This window comes from Atractosteus spatula, chromosome 17, assembly GCF_055471065.1.
Source record: "Atractosteus spatula isolate fAtrSpa1 chromosome 17, fAtrSpa1.hap1, whole genome shotgun sequence".
Lineage (NCBI taxonomy): Eukaryota > Metazoa > Chordata > Actinopteri > Semionotiformes > Lepisosteidae > Atractosteus > Atractosteus spatula.
The window spans coordinates 18,117,657-18,135,759 of record NC_142722.1 but is presented as its reverse complement, the minus strand read 5'-3'; the positions used below and the strand labels follow the sequence as shown (position 1 = coordinate 18,135,759).

Here is an 18,103-nt window from a genome sequence, read left to right as displayed (position 1 = left end):
AGGACTTGGCTTGAGCTGCTATGCTGTTATTTACAGTGGAAAAGTAATAAAAACCTTGCTCTCCTTTGATTTTGCAGTTCTTCCCTGAAGGCATGGCGTGCAACTGTCACTTTCAGAAATAACTCAGAGCAATCTCCATGACACCAAAAAAAAAGTTTTATCCCCTTCACAGCAATTGGAAAGATCATGCCCAAAGCGTTTCCAATAAAGCACTAAGTCTGGACTTTAACAGATTTCTGTCTGGAGCGCATTGCAGACATGGAACACATACAGAATAAGAAAACCCCTGTACTGCACGTCTTTCTAAATTTTGCCTTAAGGTTTAAATCTAGATTAAAGACAAGCATATAAACACTGCAATAAATGATTGCTGAGGATTGAGCATAAATATCTTGAATGCTTCTGTAAAGACAACATGCAGTAACAATAAGGTTTTACAGATGTCCTAGATGTACTTTGATTATATGATAATAACAAGACTGCGATTCTCCTACCACCTACAGATTCATATCCAAACATTTGGGAATGCTTTTTGATCCTTAAAAAAACATACCTGATCTAAAGTTTGTGTTAAACCTTTTTTAATAATTTATGTGCTATTGTCCTGTTGGAAGCATAAACTGTCAAGGAAAATTTAAAAAGATGTATCTTATGCATTCTGATGTGGAACGCAAAGCTCATTCAGGCTTTCAGATGAACCCTTCCAGAACAATTCCAGCCGAGACGCCCCACAGCAGCACTGCAAATGAGGCGTTAAGATCTCAGCCCAGTAAACCCTGTAAATTGTGTAAAAGCCTTCAGCAAGCCTGATCCACACACACCTGACCCCTTCACTCACACACCGCACTCAATCTAGTTTCTCTGGCTTATTCTTCCCATCATGATGAACTGGCTTGTCACTTACACGGACGCTACAAATATGAGAAAAACAAAAATCTCACTCACCCTGAAATTCAATTTCTGTTCTGCTACAACAAATATACAAGGAAGGAGTAAGCGAATTTCAGTGTTCCTTTATATCACGATTTTCCGATTTTTCACATTTTTAGGTATAAAAAAATACACTTGGGATTTTTTACAGAACAAAGGCTTTGGTTACTGCTGCCGTGATAAAAAGTAAATCAGGAATCACTATTAAACATTATTAAACCCTGATGGTTTCAGAACAACCTATTCATTTCCAGTCTTTTTGTTGCTGATCTGATGCGGTTTATGAAATTTATTTTGGCCAATCACAAAATTTAGCATCTGAACGCGCACTGTAACACTAGGAAGAGCTGCACGTTTGTCACAGAATGAGCTCCACGCTCCAGATGCCACAAGTTGACAGCTGACATTGACCATTATTCCTAAACAGGGGAACACAACCGGGTCAGAGTTCCAGGATGCAGGGACTGGGATGATCAGTAACTGCTGTGGCCTTCTAAACACCTGCAAGTCATGAGGAGCTGCTTGACTTCCAATTAGCACTGAACCTCCTCTGCAGTGTGGAGTGTCACAAAGACAAATAGCTCAGTGGCTCGGCAGGTCAGAGGGCTAGTCTCCTTGTGAGGGTACAGGGGCTGTGCTGTGAGCAGAGATGTCAAGACATTCTCCAATTCCAAAAGGGGCTAGTATGTAATAAACTAGAAGGCTGATGGCCTGTTTGTTCACCTGCACTAGTGCGCAAGTACTAAGCAGCAATCAGATGGACCGATTGGTGTATGTTGTCATTCCATACACCTGCTACACAGAGTGAAGCACATTGCAGATGAGGGCTAAAATGTTTTAAGCATTATGTACACTGACCAAACACCTTGATCAATTAGAAATGCAGATGTGAGAAATGTCAAAATCCTTAGCCACTCAAATATTGGAGCTGTACAGAGATCACTTTTACAATCCAGCACAGCTGAATGCTCCATTATATCACATTCAGCAATAGTCCCGTCTCCCCACATACCTGAGCAATGTTGGCTTGTGAAGCCAAGCGGATCATGATGTCCAGCTTCTCCAGCTTGACATAGATGGGGTCATTGTACTTCACAAAAAACACCTTCATCTCGTGCTTAAGGATCTCTGGCCTGGGAGACAGAAGAAGAGACGGAGTGTGAGCACTTAAAAGTTTCAGTGGCTCAACTCTTCCACCAAAACCAAGACTGTGCTCCTGTTCAATCCCACTATGCAATTCTTTACCGTTTCTGTACAATGAGATTGATGTTGCGCAGGGCCACATATTGAAGCTCGGGCTCCGCAGACAAGAGAGTAACCAGAGGGGGTGCCAGTTTCTTTAGGAGCGTGCCATAATAATCCAGGTCCTTGGGAAGCATTTCCATGAACTTCATCAGCACCTTGACTGCTGAGAGCACAACAGCCGAGTTGGCGTGAGACAGGCGTGGAGTCACGCGTTCACAGATGCTGGGGAAAGAGAAACGGTACAGTCAAGATGGGGTATAAACTGGTCCATTCAATGTCAGCCTCAAAACTTTTTAAAAGACTCACAAAAGGCCCAACCTAACTTGCACACGGCTGCACGTGCTGTATCTGTACCCCTCAAGCAGGCTCTTAAAATAATTTACAAAAATCACCAACTTCCTTCATATTTTAAAGATATTTACGAGCAAATTATAATGCAAATGTCTTTAGCATTAGTAAAATAAACTTGATATTTTGAGAAAACCCTGGGGGCTACAATGTAGTTCCTCACATGCCCCACTGGGGTGAGTCTGGTGTGGGTCTGTGTCTGCCCTGGGATGGACTGATGTCCTGCTTAGGGTGTACCCTACCATGTGCCCGTCACTGACCAAGTTAGGCTCCAGCTCCCCCGCGACCCAGAATTGGAAGAATCGGTTAGAAAATGGATGGATCAGTAGTGTTTACATAGCCAAAGTTCCTACTCTTCAGCAGAGCTCTAGACTAGATTTGTTATTACCCAGACATTGGCTGCTTGCTAGGAAGTGTTAAATGACTGCTGTCAGGCTAATTTAAAACTGAAGCTGAAAACCAGCTGCGTCTACTTGTCAGAATCAGACAGGCGTTGACACAGCTGCAGAAAATGGAATACATCCAATATTGACAATGACAACAGGTACACAAACACTTAGAAAGAGGCCACTTATCTCAAACAATCTCCCTCAGTTTGAAAAAAATAGCTTCCACAGATCCCTTGCTTTGTTTTTTTGTATGATCTCTGCATTTCTGCATCTTTGCATCCTATTATTTCAGGCTTCTCTACAGCAGCTCGTTACAGCTGTGGCTTCATGCTTCAAGGCTGGCACACTATTCAGCTCAAGTGTCTAAATTGTGTTTGCAAATGAAAATCATTTCATCATCATCATCATCATCCCATGCGTTCCAGGTGAGGATTACGCCAGTGTACAAATCCGCCACAGCCCTGGAAAACGAATGCCCTGGTGTGTCAGTGTGCGGCACGAGGACTGGTCCAGCGAGCCGGACTCAGACGGCGCTCCAGGCTGACCTCTGGGACTCGCGGTCGTCGCGCGGCGTGTAGTTGGCCAGGCAGTCCAGGATGAAGATCTGGCCCCACTCCGTGCACTCGTTGAGGGCCGTCAGCAGCTTGTTGATGGACTGGGGGTTGAGGTCCAGCAGGTTGCTGTTGGGGTGAGACTCTGCAATCTCGGACAGTGCAGCCACCGCATTGGCCACCACCTATGGGATAAGCGAGAGCAAGCAGGCCCACAGTCAGCCACTCCTTCACAGAGCGCATCACCGAGGTCCACACCCGCCTGGGTCATCCTGCATCACATCAGAGCACAGCGTGGCACACTGAAGAGCACAGCGGCAATCCAGATTAAGCAAAAATTGTATTAATATAGGATTTATTGAATCTGTGGTGAGAAAACACCTTCAGATGCTGCTTTGAACTACATTTTAGGGCAATTTAAAACTGACATGAAGACCTGAAGAAAGCTGTAACTTCCACCGAAACCGGGCTGCAGGTGCAGCGCATACCAGCAGAGCCCCCTGGGCCTGTGCTCTCACCATGGGGTTGGAGTCCGAGATGAGATCCTTCAGCGTGTCCAGAAAGCCCTGGTCCTCCACCAGCTGGGCGTTGATGTCATGCAGCTTGGCCACACAGACTGCTGCTGTCTTGCGCACATAGGGGTCCTCGTCCTTCAGGCACTTGCGCAGGGGCTCACACAGGTACTCCGTGATCTTATCCACACGGATACAGCCCATAGTGCGCACCGCCAGGGCCCGGATCAGGGGGTTGGGATCCTCACAATCCTAGAGTGGGAACAATGTTGTATTAAACACGTTCATTCCCCTGCTTCTACCGGATGCATGCAGCTAAGCGTAACAACCATCTGAGACGATGCTGCTTCCAGTTGACAGGTCCCTGCCGACCCGGCCTGCAGCAAGTGAGATAAAGACACATGCCACACAGAAGACATCGCAGCTGTTTGTCTATAGACCAAATGTGCAGAGAAAAAACTCTTTCCACAGAACTCAAACAGGACTATTGCTTTGCTTAAATCACTGCAACAAGCACTGTTGTTCACAAGCAATCATAAGTTTCCCTGGTGAATTATATGTGCAGTTAAGCACAAACAGATATGACTGTTCATTACTATAACTAATACTATTGGTATTAAAACATATTAATGTTCCAGCTCCCCTGCCACCTTAAACTGGATGAAGCCGTGAGAAAATGGAGGGATGGAACATGCTAGATTTAGTACTGGTAAAAAGTTAACACTGTCCTCCCCCAGCACTGGACCTACTGGTCCATTAAGTGGAAAAATCCCAGTTCTTACTTATCCTGGCAGGAGAAAACAACGGCAGTGAACACTGATCCTCAAGAACAAGTTCACCTTCTGCCCTGGGCCCACACGCCCACAATTTCTGAAGAACACTGAAAACCTATTGAAAATTAACCTGCTGAACTCTACCTACCCTACTAAATCAAGTCCATCCATTTTTTAACCGCTTTCTTGTGGGGATAACAGGCCCTGCAGGGCAGGCTAAGTTAACACTCCCTCCTCCCCCAGTATTGAACAATAGTTTGGTACACTTGTCATGTTTGTGATTAACCCCATACATAAACATTTTACATTAAAACAAGACATTAAAGCATCCCCTTAGAAGTCTTCATTAAGAATCACGCTAAGGTTAAGATACCAAGTAAATACAGTATGAATTAAGATAACCACTTAAATGGTCCAAATAAGTGCTCCATTTTTTTCTCACTTACAAGCACTTTGATGTGTACAGGCCCTGACGCCCACATCTGGTTTTATACCCGTGTGTGGTGTGATTAAAGGGTGAGAATTAAACGCACAAGAATGAAAGTGCTACACAAATAAGTCACTTGGATGACGGCTATCCCATTACCTTGACAAAGGTATTGACAGCCATGATGGCCATGTCTGGCTGACTCTTGGCGTAATTCATCAGATACAGATAAACCAGCTTCTTCAGCTCCAGGTTGTCCGTCTGCATGCAGTTCACAACATCAGGGAAAAGAGCACTGGGAAAGAAAGAAATATGTACAGTAAAGAAGATTGTTTGGTGGAGAAAAACCAGTAAACATGCACAGAGTGGTGAAACACTGCTGTACGAACCCACCCGTTCTGTTGAAAGTACGCCTTCTCAAGAACAGGAAAAGCACTACGACACCCTTATTAAAAAGTAATTTTCTTTACTGCAGCTTTCCAACACTTCAAGTATAAATTTCCATGTTTAAATATTACCATGAGAATTGACACCAAAAGCAAGACCATAACAATGTTACACCTACACAAAATGCTTAATAACATTCTGTTTAGTAAGAAGAGCTTATTCTTTCATTTGTGCGTTACTTGTGGAACTAAGCGCCTGTTCAGCCAGTTTTCAACAGGATTAAAAGCTGAACTGTTCTGCCCATGGAAGATGACAGCCTTCTGCCCTACGCTCCTCAATTCAGCCCTTTCCACTGTCTCTTCATTTGACTGCACCCTCCTCATATTTCGTCCCTCATACTGTGGTGCTTATTACAACTGAAAGCCACAACAGATTCTCCTCAGGCCGGTTAGCAGCTTTCTCTGGGGACAGCCTGGTGAAGGCCAGCCGCCCTCGCCTGTGCGAACTCTCACTCACCTGACATCTTTGCCCACCGTCATGGAGGCGATCACCTTCTTCACAGCCTCCTTCTTCTTCTCCTTCTTATCGCTGTTGAGCTCCGCCTTGAGCTCGAAGATCTCCCCTGCCGGGGCAGAAATACCGTGAGCAGGCCTGAGTGTGGACATGAACGACCTGCCATCTGCAGGCCCGCTGTCCAGGAAAGCAATCAAGACCATCTGAAATGACTGACTTACACCAGCCAGGAAAAGGCACTCATGACCATTCACCAGCATTTACCAGCTCAAAAACTCTACCTCAACCGTTTAGGTGAAAAACAAAAACTACTGCACGTATCAGAAAGGACATTTCAACTAGAACTTTAAACAGGAGGGCCTGTGCAATTAGCTTCATGAAAGCTGCGACACTCCATATCCACATATGTGCTGTACATTCAATAGGAAAAAAAATCTCAGTGAAAATACCTTAATACAGACAACAATATAACTCAAACACATTCGAAACAAAGGGGCAGTTTGCTTTGTTCAAGCTGACTTGTGAGGAAAGAAAAAAACAATCAATAGGGTTTATATCTGAACAGGTGCACAAATTGTTTTCACCCAGTTGACAGAGTGAGTATAGCAGAAATAAAGCAGACTAGTACAGACATGAATTTGGAGCGACAAGTAAAACAACTTTCTCCTTTGTGTGTTTCAAGGAAAAGAGACAAAAAGATTACAAAAACAGAGCAGAAATACAAGGTGACAGGCATTTACTTTTAGGAGGTCTCATACTTTGCACTGTTTATGCCCCAAGAATAACTGATAGAAGGTAAATGTCTCTTTAAAGTCAGGACACAAGCTTAGAAGAGCTGTTTGTTTCATACATTTGCGATGCTGAAGCAGAAGAACCGTCAGCTATTGACCATCTACAGTATTTCCTTATAAGGGGGTTTTTAAAAAAATACCCTGTGGTGCACTGATTATCTGGGCTATACTTCAGATGTGAATCATTACCGCATCATTATGGACACTTTTAGGCATTGACACAAAAACACACATATTTAAACCACACATTTACATAAAATAAGACCTTAAATGATCACCTGACATCTACATCAACCTTGGATTTTAAGAAGCAAATAAATCTCCACAGGAACAAATACTAAACAATGGAATTTTACTGCTGGCTACTGAAAACACAAAAGCAGACACAAGGTCACAAAAGCAGCAAGACAGGACACAACCAAGTAGCAACAATCTTAATGCTCCCTAATCTTATTAACTAACTTTAAGCTGTACTATTTTTAAGAATCCAGACACTGAGAAATGCTGGAAAAGGAACACATTGTTGGTTTCATAATTTGCTTTATAAGTTGGCCCAATGTGTCCCAAAGCTACCCAGATTGGAAAAGAAAGCTTTTTAGAGTTTTCATAATAAACCAAAGAAAGCACACTTCCATTAAGAAGCAGAGCTTTTGGGTAAAGAAAACCTAGTCGTGACTATATTCCTCCATTTCTAACCATAAGGCTTTCCCCACACTACTAAGAAAAGATAATTAACAATATATACCACAGCCTCATTCAACGAGTGCGCTGTGGACAGAGGTTAGCGAAAGGGAAACAGACTCTCCCATGTTATTATCTAGCTCCCCCAGCTGCAGCAGCTTGTGAAGAAGGCTTGTTGAGAACTGGCGAGAGAAACAGAAGCAGCACATCATTCTTGAGCACTTTTAAGAGCACAGTGATCTATTTATCATGTGACAATGTCACACAATGCTGGTTCTCTTCCCTGTGACAGCTTTGAGAACAGTACTTTTGTAACTAGAGTTCCATTTGTCTGGCAAACAAAATACAAGCAGAACCTGGGAATCGGAAACAACAATACACACAACAGCGTAGTAAAAAATCAGCATCACCATGAAAGACATCATCCCATATAAATTATTGTAGCATGTAATTTGATTATGTCTAATTCATGATTTGTAAGATATACAAAACCAATGACTGGTTCAGTATTCTAACATTAAGAAGAAACTCTACGCTATGCAAAAATACCATTAGAAACCGAACCAGACTGGGCCAGTGCTTTAGATGAAGAAGGAACACAAAGCAGGTCCTCGCAGTCTTTGTGAGGGTTATCATCAGATTTCAAAATTATATGTCAAAACACCCAGAGTGAAAAGGTTTTCACTCTACAAAAGAGTAATACATAACACGACACATTTTTGTGTAATATATTTTGTGCAATAACAGAATAAGAGATTCTGCCCAGTTTAAAAAAAGGGGTTATGTTAGGTTTAAAAGCTGGACGATATTTATTGTTCCCTCCTCACTGCAAAATGGGAGTGGAAAGTGGGTGTATCAATTTCAATCCCTGTGATAAGACCCTCTCTGAGTAACACTGTTACCTTATCATATCAGAACAGCACAGCCAGGACACGTTCTGGGCCTCTGTCCCTTAGTGCACAGTATTTCCACCCCATCTTTGAACCGGCAACCTTCCAGCCACAGGAGCAGATCCTTAGCCACAGAGCCACCGCTTTCAGTAACAGCACAAGAGCTGGGAGAGTCTCTTTAATCAAACCAAATACGAGTTGATTCATGTCATTCTGAGCTCAGCTGGACTGAAAAGCAACCAGGACCGGGGAACCTTGGTTTAGAGAGTCTGTTATCAAATAAAGAAATAACAAGCAATATGCAGTGGATCTTATGCATCAAAACCTGACCCTGTATCACGGAGGATGACCAGACCCACAGGTAACATTGAACAACCGCAGTCACTTAAGTTTTCCCTTTTTCAGATATTTCAGACCTACTATCTGAGAATTAGAGTTCAGCACTGAGTCTATAGTTGCAAAGGCATTCGAGCCGTGTTGGGTAGCATCAAAACATCAAAAATGCTCTATGCCAAACACAGAACAGCAATACATTCAGACGAGAACTCTACAAGAAAAGTAAGATGGAACATAAAAAAAACTCTAATCTTCTCAAATGCCTACTTCAGAAAAGAAGCAACAGCATTAAATGCTGGAATTTGGATGATCCTGATGTAAAAAAGCAACAATGCCAATTTAACATTTAACATAAGGAAAATCAGGGCACATCACAAATATCAAAACTGTTGAAAATACCTGGGAGAATAAAACTACAAAATGAGATTTAATTCCACTAGGCCCTGGGAAAAACATGTTTTTCTCCTCAGCAAACCAAGAGCCCAGAATGAACATGGCAAAATTAATCAGCAATTAAGTTTTATATATTATGAACCAGCCAGAAACAGCTCCTGCCAGCCTTTTAATCCCTTGTTAACCAACACACACGAAACAAAGACGAGGCCCGGCATGCCTGCCAAGCATTAAACACACTGCACACACTCAACAGACTGAGCTGCTTGAGTAACACGGACAAAGCGAATTACAAAGATGTTGCGATGGCCGTACCTTTCTTGGTGGTGGTGAAGTACTTGGAGTCTGTCATCTTGGCCAGGAGGCGTCACTTCTTCTGAAAGAGAAGATTCGGACAGAGTGTGAGAAAGGAGGGCTGGCACAGCACCCAGCTCCAGGAAAGAGATGCTGAATTCTGCCGAAGAGGCTGGAATTCAGGCAGCTGAGCTAAAGGGGAAAAAAGAGGTTAGGTGCCCACCGCCCAAACACCCCTCCCACAAACACACAGGGCTGATGTTAGCACAAAAGGAGAAAAACAAAACAAAAATCCTTAGCAAGCAGAAGTGCTAGCCAAGAGGACAGAACATAACTCCCCTGTGGTATCGGATTGTCGTTGATCATCACATGGGGGCTTTCCTGTTATTTAACCTCATGCTCCATTCATTTCCTCCTCCACATTCTTGTACATTGTCTGCTTTGGCATTAGGCTGGCTGATCTGCTGTTCCATCTTCCAAAATCAATGAGAAACTATACAGCATATTGCGCATTTGGGTTTAACTGTAGGGTGCTTAATAACAAAAGACTGAACTGAATTGTGGCATGGAGGCAGAGCAGCTGGCATCGCTGCCTTGCAGCACTAGAGCCCTGGGTTCAATTACAGACTTGGAGTGCTGTCTGTGTGGAGATTTTATGTCCTCTCCATGTTCATGTGGGTTTCCTCCCACAGTCCAAAGACATGCTGGTAGGGAAAACTGGCCCTCACGTGAGTGCGCGTGTCTGCATTTGTGTCCATATGTGCCCCAGAATGGACTGGCGTCCTGTCCAGGGTGTAGTCTGCCTTAAACCCACTGCTTGCTGGGATAGGCTCCAACCCCCCCCGAACCCTGAACTGGATGACACAGTAGAAAATGGATGGATGAAGTGAATTGGCTTCAGTGGCTTCAGAATTGGCTTCAGTGGCTTCAGTGTGCTGTGCCTTAACCACCCTTCCTTACCAATAAATATTCAGCACCAACGATGATAAACACTTCAGCCCATTTTTATCCGTCCACAAGTACTGTTAATATGGCAGAGAAAGGTACACAGGTATTAGAAGACTGTAAGAAGGCTTTACATGGCTTGGCACCTCAATACCTGTCTGAACTTTTATTGCCCTACTCCCCACCCCGCAACCTCTGCGCTTCAAATTCTGCTCTCCTTACTGTCCCCCAAGCCCGTCTACATTGTATGGGCGACAGGGCCTTCTCCTGCTATGCCCCCAAGCTCTGGAACTCTTTGCCCAAGGATATCAGAGAGTCACCTTCTCTAAACTCCTTCAAATCTAGACTCAAAACCCTCTTCTTCAGAAAAGCCTTTACTTAACTGGTTCCATTCTTCACCCCTCTGCTCTTCTTAATACCACCTTCCACGGTCTCCTCTATTGTTATTGTTGTATTGTTGTAATTATAATTGTGTCCTATCTTGTGAAATCTTCTTATTTATTGTTGTAGTCTTCTTATTTATTGTTATTGTCACCCTGTAAAGCGCTTTGAGAAGACACCTTTAAAGGCGCTATATAAAATAAAGTTTATTATTATTATAAGAAACAAATGGGTTTGGGGAGAGCATATAGTTCAAGTGCGATCTGACGTTTGTTTCTGCAATTGATTACACCAAAAGTGTTGCTTCTTAGATAAAGCAACATTCAAATGTTCAGTTCAACCCCTGCTGGGTTTCTAAATGCATTCTGAGGTTCATCACAAATCCCCTCTGCATCCATTCCATACTGCAACATCACATGACAGGAGGAGGAAAACAGCCCCTTGCTCAGACATTCTACCTGAACTGGGCTAAATCACAGGGACATCAGGTCTCACTTTCTAACACCAGGAAGGGATTTAAAAAAAGAGGTGGTCAAAAGTTCTGGGCCTCTGCGAGCACCCAGGAAATCTAAAAAAAAGTATGTGCCACATATGTGAAGCCTAGACTTATCCCATGTTTTGAGCAGGATTGCTTTTAGTTGAAATAAGGATTGTGAATTAGAATAAGGATTAGAATTTATGGTGTGTGGAACTGATGCATAGGTTTTTGATAACATGGACTTACAGAGTGGTAAGTGGTTTTCATGAACCATGAGGCAGGTTTCATCAACCACAAACTGTTTGCCGCTAAGATTTTTTCTCATCATTTCCTAACCACTTCATCCAGTTCAGGGCCATGTGGGAGCCAGAGCCTATCCCAGCAAGCATCAGGTGCAAGTCAGGGTACACCCTGGATGGGACGCCTGTCCATCGCGGAGCAAAACTGCACGCCCGCACACCAGGGCCAACGTTAGCCAATTCACCTGCCACATTCACACTGTGGGGGGAACCTGGAGCACCTGGGGGAAACCCATGTGAACACGGGGAGAACATGCAAGCTCCACGCAGACAGCAGCCCAGGTCCAGAATCGAGCCCTGCACTGCGAGGCAGCAATGCTGACAACTGCACCCCCCCCAGACTCCAGTTCGTTTCCCTGCCATTGCATACGAAGACTGGAAATAAGTACATTTTAAAAGCTTGCAAAATACTACAAAACACTAAAGATATTGGAAGATTCACTGAATAAGTACTGAGAAATATGCCAAGTCACACTGACATTCAAGTACACGTAACAACAATTATGATGTAGCAGAAAATCAAGAACTCAAAAGTTCTGTTCACACGTACTTATCTTCAGGTAGAACTGGAGAATCTAGAAATAAGAAACCAACTGGACACGAACCCACTACCCTGAGCTAGTCGCAGCTCAGTCTTAGTGCAGATAGTTTTTATTTGAACACAACTGCACTATCAACGTGCCTTGACAGTGTTATTCACTGAACTGCATTACGGTTAGTTGCTCCATTTTCCCAATGGTGTTTAAGTTTAAGCAAACCCCAAGATTCGGAAATGCTGTTTTTTTTCCCCCTCAAATTAAACTAAGATCTTTAGTTGTTAGGTGTGCTGGGGGGCTTCACAAACTTTCATTTATAGATGCCAACAGTGTATAAAAAATACCTTAACATTTTTAACTATTCTCTTGGAAATAGCAAAGGTCAGAGGATAAAGTTCTCGAGCACTGCTGAATCAGGAGCGTGATCACCAAGGGGACATCAGTTCATTAAGCACAGAACAGGTTTAGTTTATGATTAACCATGCATTACTGCTTGAATTTTGTGTATAGTTCAAATAGCTTTAAAACATACAAAAGGGTGTATCAAATACCTAGGTGGTTTTAACAACTGTTAAATGTCTACATCTCCAGTTTCAGCTAATCCACCCTAAAGATTAGCCACCCTGTGCAATCAGGAAAAAAATACCTTCAGCAAAATAGACATTGCTTAACAGCAACGCCTTTAAGCACGTTTAGAAGGGACCAAATGTTTCTCACTCCGACAATACATTGCTTGTGTGGTATGTATAAATAATCCCCGTTTGTGTTCATAAAACATTAATAAGAAAAACTCGGGTATTTTAGTCAAATTACAAGAAGAACATGCATGCAGTGCAACATGATCGTATCTCCTGCTGTAAAGAGGGACACGACTGACTCTTAGCTCACGACAGGTCCCTTCACAATAACGTCATTCTGGGGTGAAACAGGTTTCTGTTCCGTCCAGGCTCAGGAAACACACGCAGGTTTCCATTACAACTGGTTTTCCACCGTGCTCACATTTCAGGTATCAAGCGCACTGTAGCTCACCTCATACAGCAGTTTTTGAAGTAACCAGAAAAGACGTGCCCATTGAAACTTTAAAATAATAAAAAGGCCAACTAAGACAACGATTTGAAAAACACGCTCGTTCACTCCACAACATTCCTACACCAGCCGGACTTGTTAAATTCGTGTAGTAATGCAGCGCAATGAATGAACCTGCACTACACTTGACCTTATAGATTCAAGTAAAATCAAGAAAAAAAATAATGCGACTAAGCTCAACAACCTTGTCTCTTAATACCCGGCCTCTGCTACAACCGTCGCCTGCACTCACTTCATTAAAACCGAAGGAAAAGCCAATAAATAAAAACTTGCAATACTACAAACAGCTGTGTGTACAAATCGGCCTTCCCTCCCACTTTCCCCGGGTAACATAATCATCTGATGCACACTTCCGGCCCGTCTCTTCCGCAATCTTTAAACTCGCATCTCCGGGGGACCAGGCGCTGGATCGCGGCGATGAGGGGACTTTTACAAGGCTCTACCTCTCTCGGTGGCTCCGCAGCGGCCCTAGTGCGGTGTGTGCTTGCGGGTCTCGGATGGATGGCGATGAAGTGCGGGAGGCCCTGTCGCCCAGTGGAGCTCGGCTCTCCAAGATGTCTGACTGCGCTGCGCCGTCACCTGCCCGGCCGGAAGAGACGGCGAACAGCACTTCCGCCTGACACCTGCTGGCTCCTTACGGTCCGGTAATAACCAACGCGGGTTCTTCAACCCTTATTGCGTTTCTGCGTTGAAATTATTATTGAATAATAATAATAATATTGTTCTTCTCATTATATAATAATAAAAACAGTTCACTTAACATTTTAACAACATAAAAAGGGACTCTGCACTCATAAAACAGTAAAGCACATGAACCCATTCGTGCAGGGTAAGTATTGTTACAAGCAGGTGGAAACCAAACGATTAATAGTATCGTTTCGGTCTTCAAATATTTTTCCACATCCTTTAAGGAGGAACATGTGATGTTATTATGATCATCTGAAGCCATAGAAAACCCTGTCTGACTACTTCTGATAACAGAACCAGTACAATGCTGTACACAGTGCAACTCTGGCTTATTTTTAGAGAATGCAAATAATACATAGGGTAGTTTGTTATATAAACACACACGTATTGGCACCCTTCATCTCCAAAATGTTCTTCTCTTTTGCTATTCTCCAAAATAAAGTAAAATACTCTAACCTAAGCAAACATTTTTGTTGTTTGCAACATTATTGTTGTGTGTATCCAAAGTTCAAAAACAATCTGCTTTGATACAAACTTATTTATTTCTTGATGGAATTTACAGTTTATTCTACGGTAGAAGCACACAAGCTTAGCCTAAGAGAATGTTTTTCTCCTCTTTAGACATTCTCATTATGTGTTAAACAGGAGGAAAACATTGATGATGGAGGAGAAAACAAGTTCATTATGTTTTTTACAGAATGTTTTTTTTCCTCTTTAACAAGTTCGGTTACACTGCCAGAAGCCTCAGGCTCAAACTCATGTTAATTGTTCTAAATAACCTGCCCAATTATTTGTTTAAACCAATATTTCACGAAGTAGTAATGGAAAAAAAGCACACACTCGGGTTTTTGGAATTAGCCTATTAGGCTTTTTAATAATTTGCTTTGAATTGAAAAATGAAACAATTAGACAAGTGCTGTTTGTTATGCAGGTAGCCTGGAGGAGTTATGAAAAGTAATGTAGTGTTACCCATAATCCTTGGGTCTGGGTTCAGTTGTGATCTGGGACATACTGTCTGTTTTCTGGGATTCCTCCAGGTGCGCAGATTTCTTCCCACAGTCCACAAATTGTTGTTTATGGTAACTGGCATCTTTACATGTCCTCCCACCTGTGCCATTAGATGGACTGGTATCCTGTCCAAGGTATGTCCCATTTTGTGCCCATTGTTTGCTGGGTTAAGTTCTAGCTCATGAGAACCTTGTACTGAATTAAGTAATTATTGCTTCACACACTGCAGAGAATGTTTAATTTGGAACAACACAATTGGAAAGTGATGAAACCAGTCACAGACATTGAGTAATAGTCAAGTTTTGAAATTGCTCCAAGTTCCAAGTTCACTCTGAATACCAAAAAGCGTTTCTTTAAAAACAGAAACCAATTCAGTCAGTCAGAATGTGTGTTAATGGACACCCATTGAATTGAATGCAATGGAGAAAAAAAAATCCCATTTTAAATAAAAATGTCAGCGTAGTTCCCACAGATTAGACAAAGCTGTCTCCTTTGAGGAAGATAACTAATGCAATGGAGAAAGGTCATGAAGAATTGTTTAGGTCTTTTTGAGCATAAAAGCTCTTGTTCAGAATTCTTCTGTGAAACTTCTCATTCTACATTTAGATCTGCGTTTATGTGTGTATATTACAAATGACAGGGAGCTTTAGATGTTAGTGGTCTGTTTCTATAACAGCTGAAACCTGAGCAAAGGGCACTCCTGTCCATGAGACCATGGGAAACACAGCACACTCTGTAGGACACCTGATCACCTCTTGTTCCCAATGGCTCCATAAGCCAGGAGTGCTTTCTGTTCATTTGGAGGGTAGAACTAACCCTTGGCCAAATAAAGAGGATAAGTTGTGACAACAAATAATGAGTCTTATTAAAACAAAAATAGGCTTTGAACTAAAGTTACATCTAAAATTCCTGATTTACTCTAACTTGTCATTCAAAAAGTGACAAGTAATAAAAAGTTACAAGTAATAAGTGACAAGTCTGCTAAATAAAATGTCTAGTTTAATATTGACAGCCCGAGCTCATGCCTATCACCCACATCTCTGTGACTTGCAATGATCTCATCGATCACTTATGAATAAGGCACATTAGAAATAGCAGTGCAGGAAGATTGCAGTGTTTTGATTCAGTTCTTATTAATAGAGGCATCAGTGAAATGATGGGTTTAATGCAGATGCCACACAAACTGTCCCTGTAGTCTCATTTAGTCCCAGAAAAAAAAAAACTTTCCATGATGCTTACTCACCACATGAAGCACTCAGCAGAGGGGAAAATAAAGAACTGACGTTTCTTTTTGAGAAAGCAATTGGGAAAACAGATAAGTTAATTTGACCACACCTCTCTTCCCCACAAATGTCCTTTAAAACTGTGCTCCCCTTCTCCCCCAGAGTTCCTGCACAGGAAACCTCTCCAGGCTCACTAATGAAGTGGATCTCCATGAAAATGAAAGAGGTCCAGAAAGCATGAAAGGCCTTTTTGCTCCTTAGTAAAAATGCAGGTGATCTCTGCCCTTCTGAGGTTAAGACCACTCTATTGATGTAAAAGTTAGTTGTGCATGTCCACAGTTCCCTCGGGCAGCACTGGGTGAAAGATAAAACCATAGTTCATGAAATGCACAGATAAATCATGAAAGTGAAGCTACAGACTTGATACTGAAAGACCTAGTCATGTTTAAGGCACCACAGCGCCCTCACGTGGCCAGTGTTTATTCTGTTACAGTTTTGGATGAACTGTAACCAACGTCTCACAAATTATTATACAACAACCTGATCTAATTTTTTAAATATTAGGAAATATAATAAAATTGACCAAAAATAGAATACTCAAAACTTTTTTGTTGGAAGCATGAAAATGGTGGTTTTAGAATTATGTTTTATTTTCATTCATTTGTCCTGCATTGTCTACTCCTGAAAACAGCTACCCCTATTGAACTTTGACTTTTTGAATCCTTCTGAAAATAAACCTCACTGTGCAAAAAATCCCAATAAGATAGGGGTTTTTGACTAAGTGGGTATCATTTCCAAATAACTCTGGAAATATTTTAATCTCCCATTTATAAATCAGGGCAGCACAGTGGTGCAGTGGTTAGCATTGCTACCTCACAGCGCTGGGGCCCTGGGTTCAAGACTGGACCTTCGGGTGTTAACTGTGTGGAGTCTGTAAGTCCCCCTTATGATTGTGTGAGTTTCCTCCCACAGTCCAAAGACATACTAGTAGGTTAATTGGCGTCTGGGAAAACTGTCTCTGGTGTGAGTGTTTCTGCGTCTACATGCGCACAGCGGTGGTCTGGTGTCCTGTCCAGCGTGTAGCTTGCCTTGCGCCCACTGCTTGCTGGGATAGACTCTGGCTTCCCTGTGACCCATGCAGAACTGGATAGAGTGGTTATAAGATAGATGGATGCATAACTCAGTAATTATCTCACTAATCAGTTTTGATTGCTCTGCTACAGAACTGTCACCAGTTTTATTACTGGCTTTATGTTTGTTATGGTATGATTTAAAACTGCTTCAAACTGGTATGTTCCTATCAAAAGATTTCAGAAAAGTGCCAACAAGAATGTGAAGAAAATGCATTCAAAACTGATGAGACATGAAACAAAGACCACAAAAATACCTATGATTTTTAATAACTAAGAAACATTTAATACAGTTGCAATGTAACTTTAGGTGCTTTAGACTTGTGTTCAGGTATCCAGCGGCCTAAAACAATTCAGCAAACAACTGAACTTAGAAAAGACTTACAGGTAATTTCCAGGCTTACACATCTACAGAAACTTCACACAATGTCAAGACTCCATTCCTTTAATCCTTCTGGAAGTATGATCAATAACACACTCAGACACAGAAACTGCTGATGCCAGTCATATTGCCATTTTAACTCACAGTGCAAACTCATTCACCTGTCATGACCTGCTTCAAATCCAACACTTGAAAATAAATAGAAGCAACAAATCTTTAACACCGATTTCATTCGTTACAAAATAAAATAAACTAAATCTCACCCACTCTGCTAACATGCAAAACTGCCACAACTGCAGTTTAGTGTCTCCGATCATGAGCCCTGCAGTATGATAGATACAGCTCCATTTGAGAGGCCTGGACTGACTTACGGAATATGCCTTGTATAAAAGTTTTACAGGAGCATTACAAGGGAAAACTGCTATCATTAAAGTGCTTAAGATGATGGATGTTTTAGTACTGGGAAGCTGCAAAGATGCAATTCTTAA

The 18,103-nt window shown here is 42.3% G+C and overlaps 1 protein-coding gene across 4 annotated transcripts in view; it reads right to left on the bottom strand.

The window, feature by feature from the left end:
* Positions 1–13,781, bottom strand: part of ap1b1 (adaptor related protein complex 1 subunit beta 1) — a 53,453-nt gene extending 39,672 nt beyond the window's left edge. For 2 of the 4 annotated variants that reach the window (XM_088935545.1, XM_088935547.1), the window contains exons 1-8: positions 13,629–13,781; positions 9,482–9,542; positions 6,079–6,184; positions 5,335–5,470; positions 3,982–4,227; positions 3,458–3,648; positions 2,176–2,397; positions 1,943–2,063 (exon numbers count right to left, since the gene is read on the bottom strand). In XM_088935545.1, the coding sequence (XP_088791671.1) occupies positions 1,943–2,063; positions 2,176–2,397; positions 3,458–3,648; positions 3,982–4,227; positions 5,335–5,470; positions 6,079–6,184; positions 9,482–9,518 (1,059 nt within the window). In that variant the 5' untranslated portion in view covers positions 9,519–9,542; positions 13,629–13,781. The remainder of the gene's footprint in view (positions 1–1,942; positions 2,064–2,175; positions 2,398–3,457; positions 3,649–3,981; positions 4,228–5,334; positions 5,471–6,078; positions 6,185–9,481; positions 9,543–13,628) is intronic. The other 2 variants (XM_088935548.1, XM_088935546.1) reach the window with 2 other exon arrangements.
* Between the last annotated feature and the right edge of the window lie 4,322 nt (positions 13,782–18,103).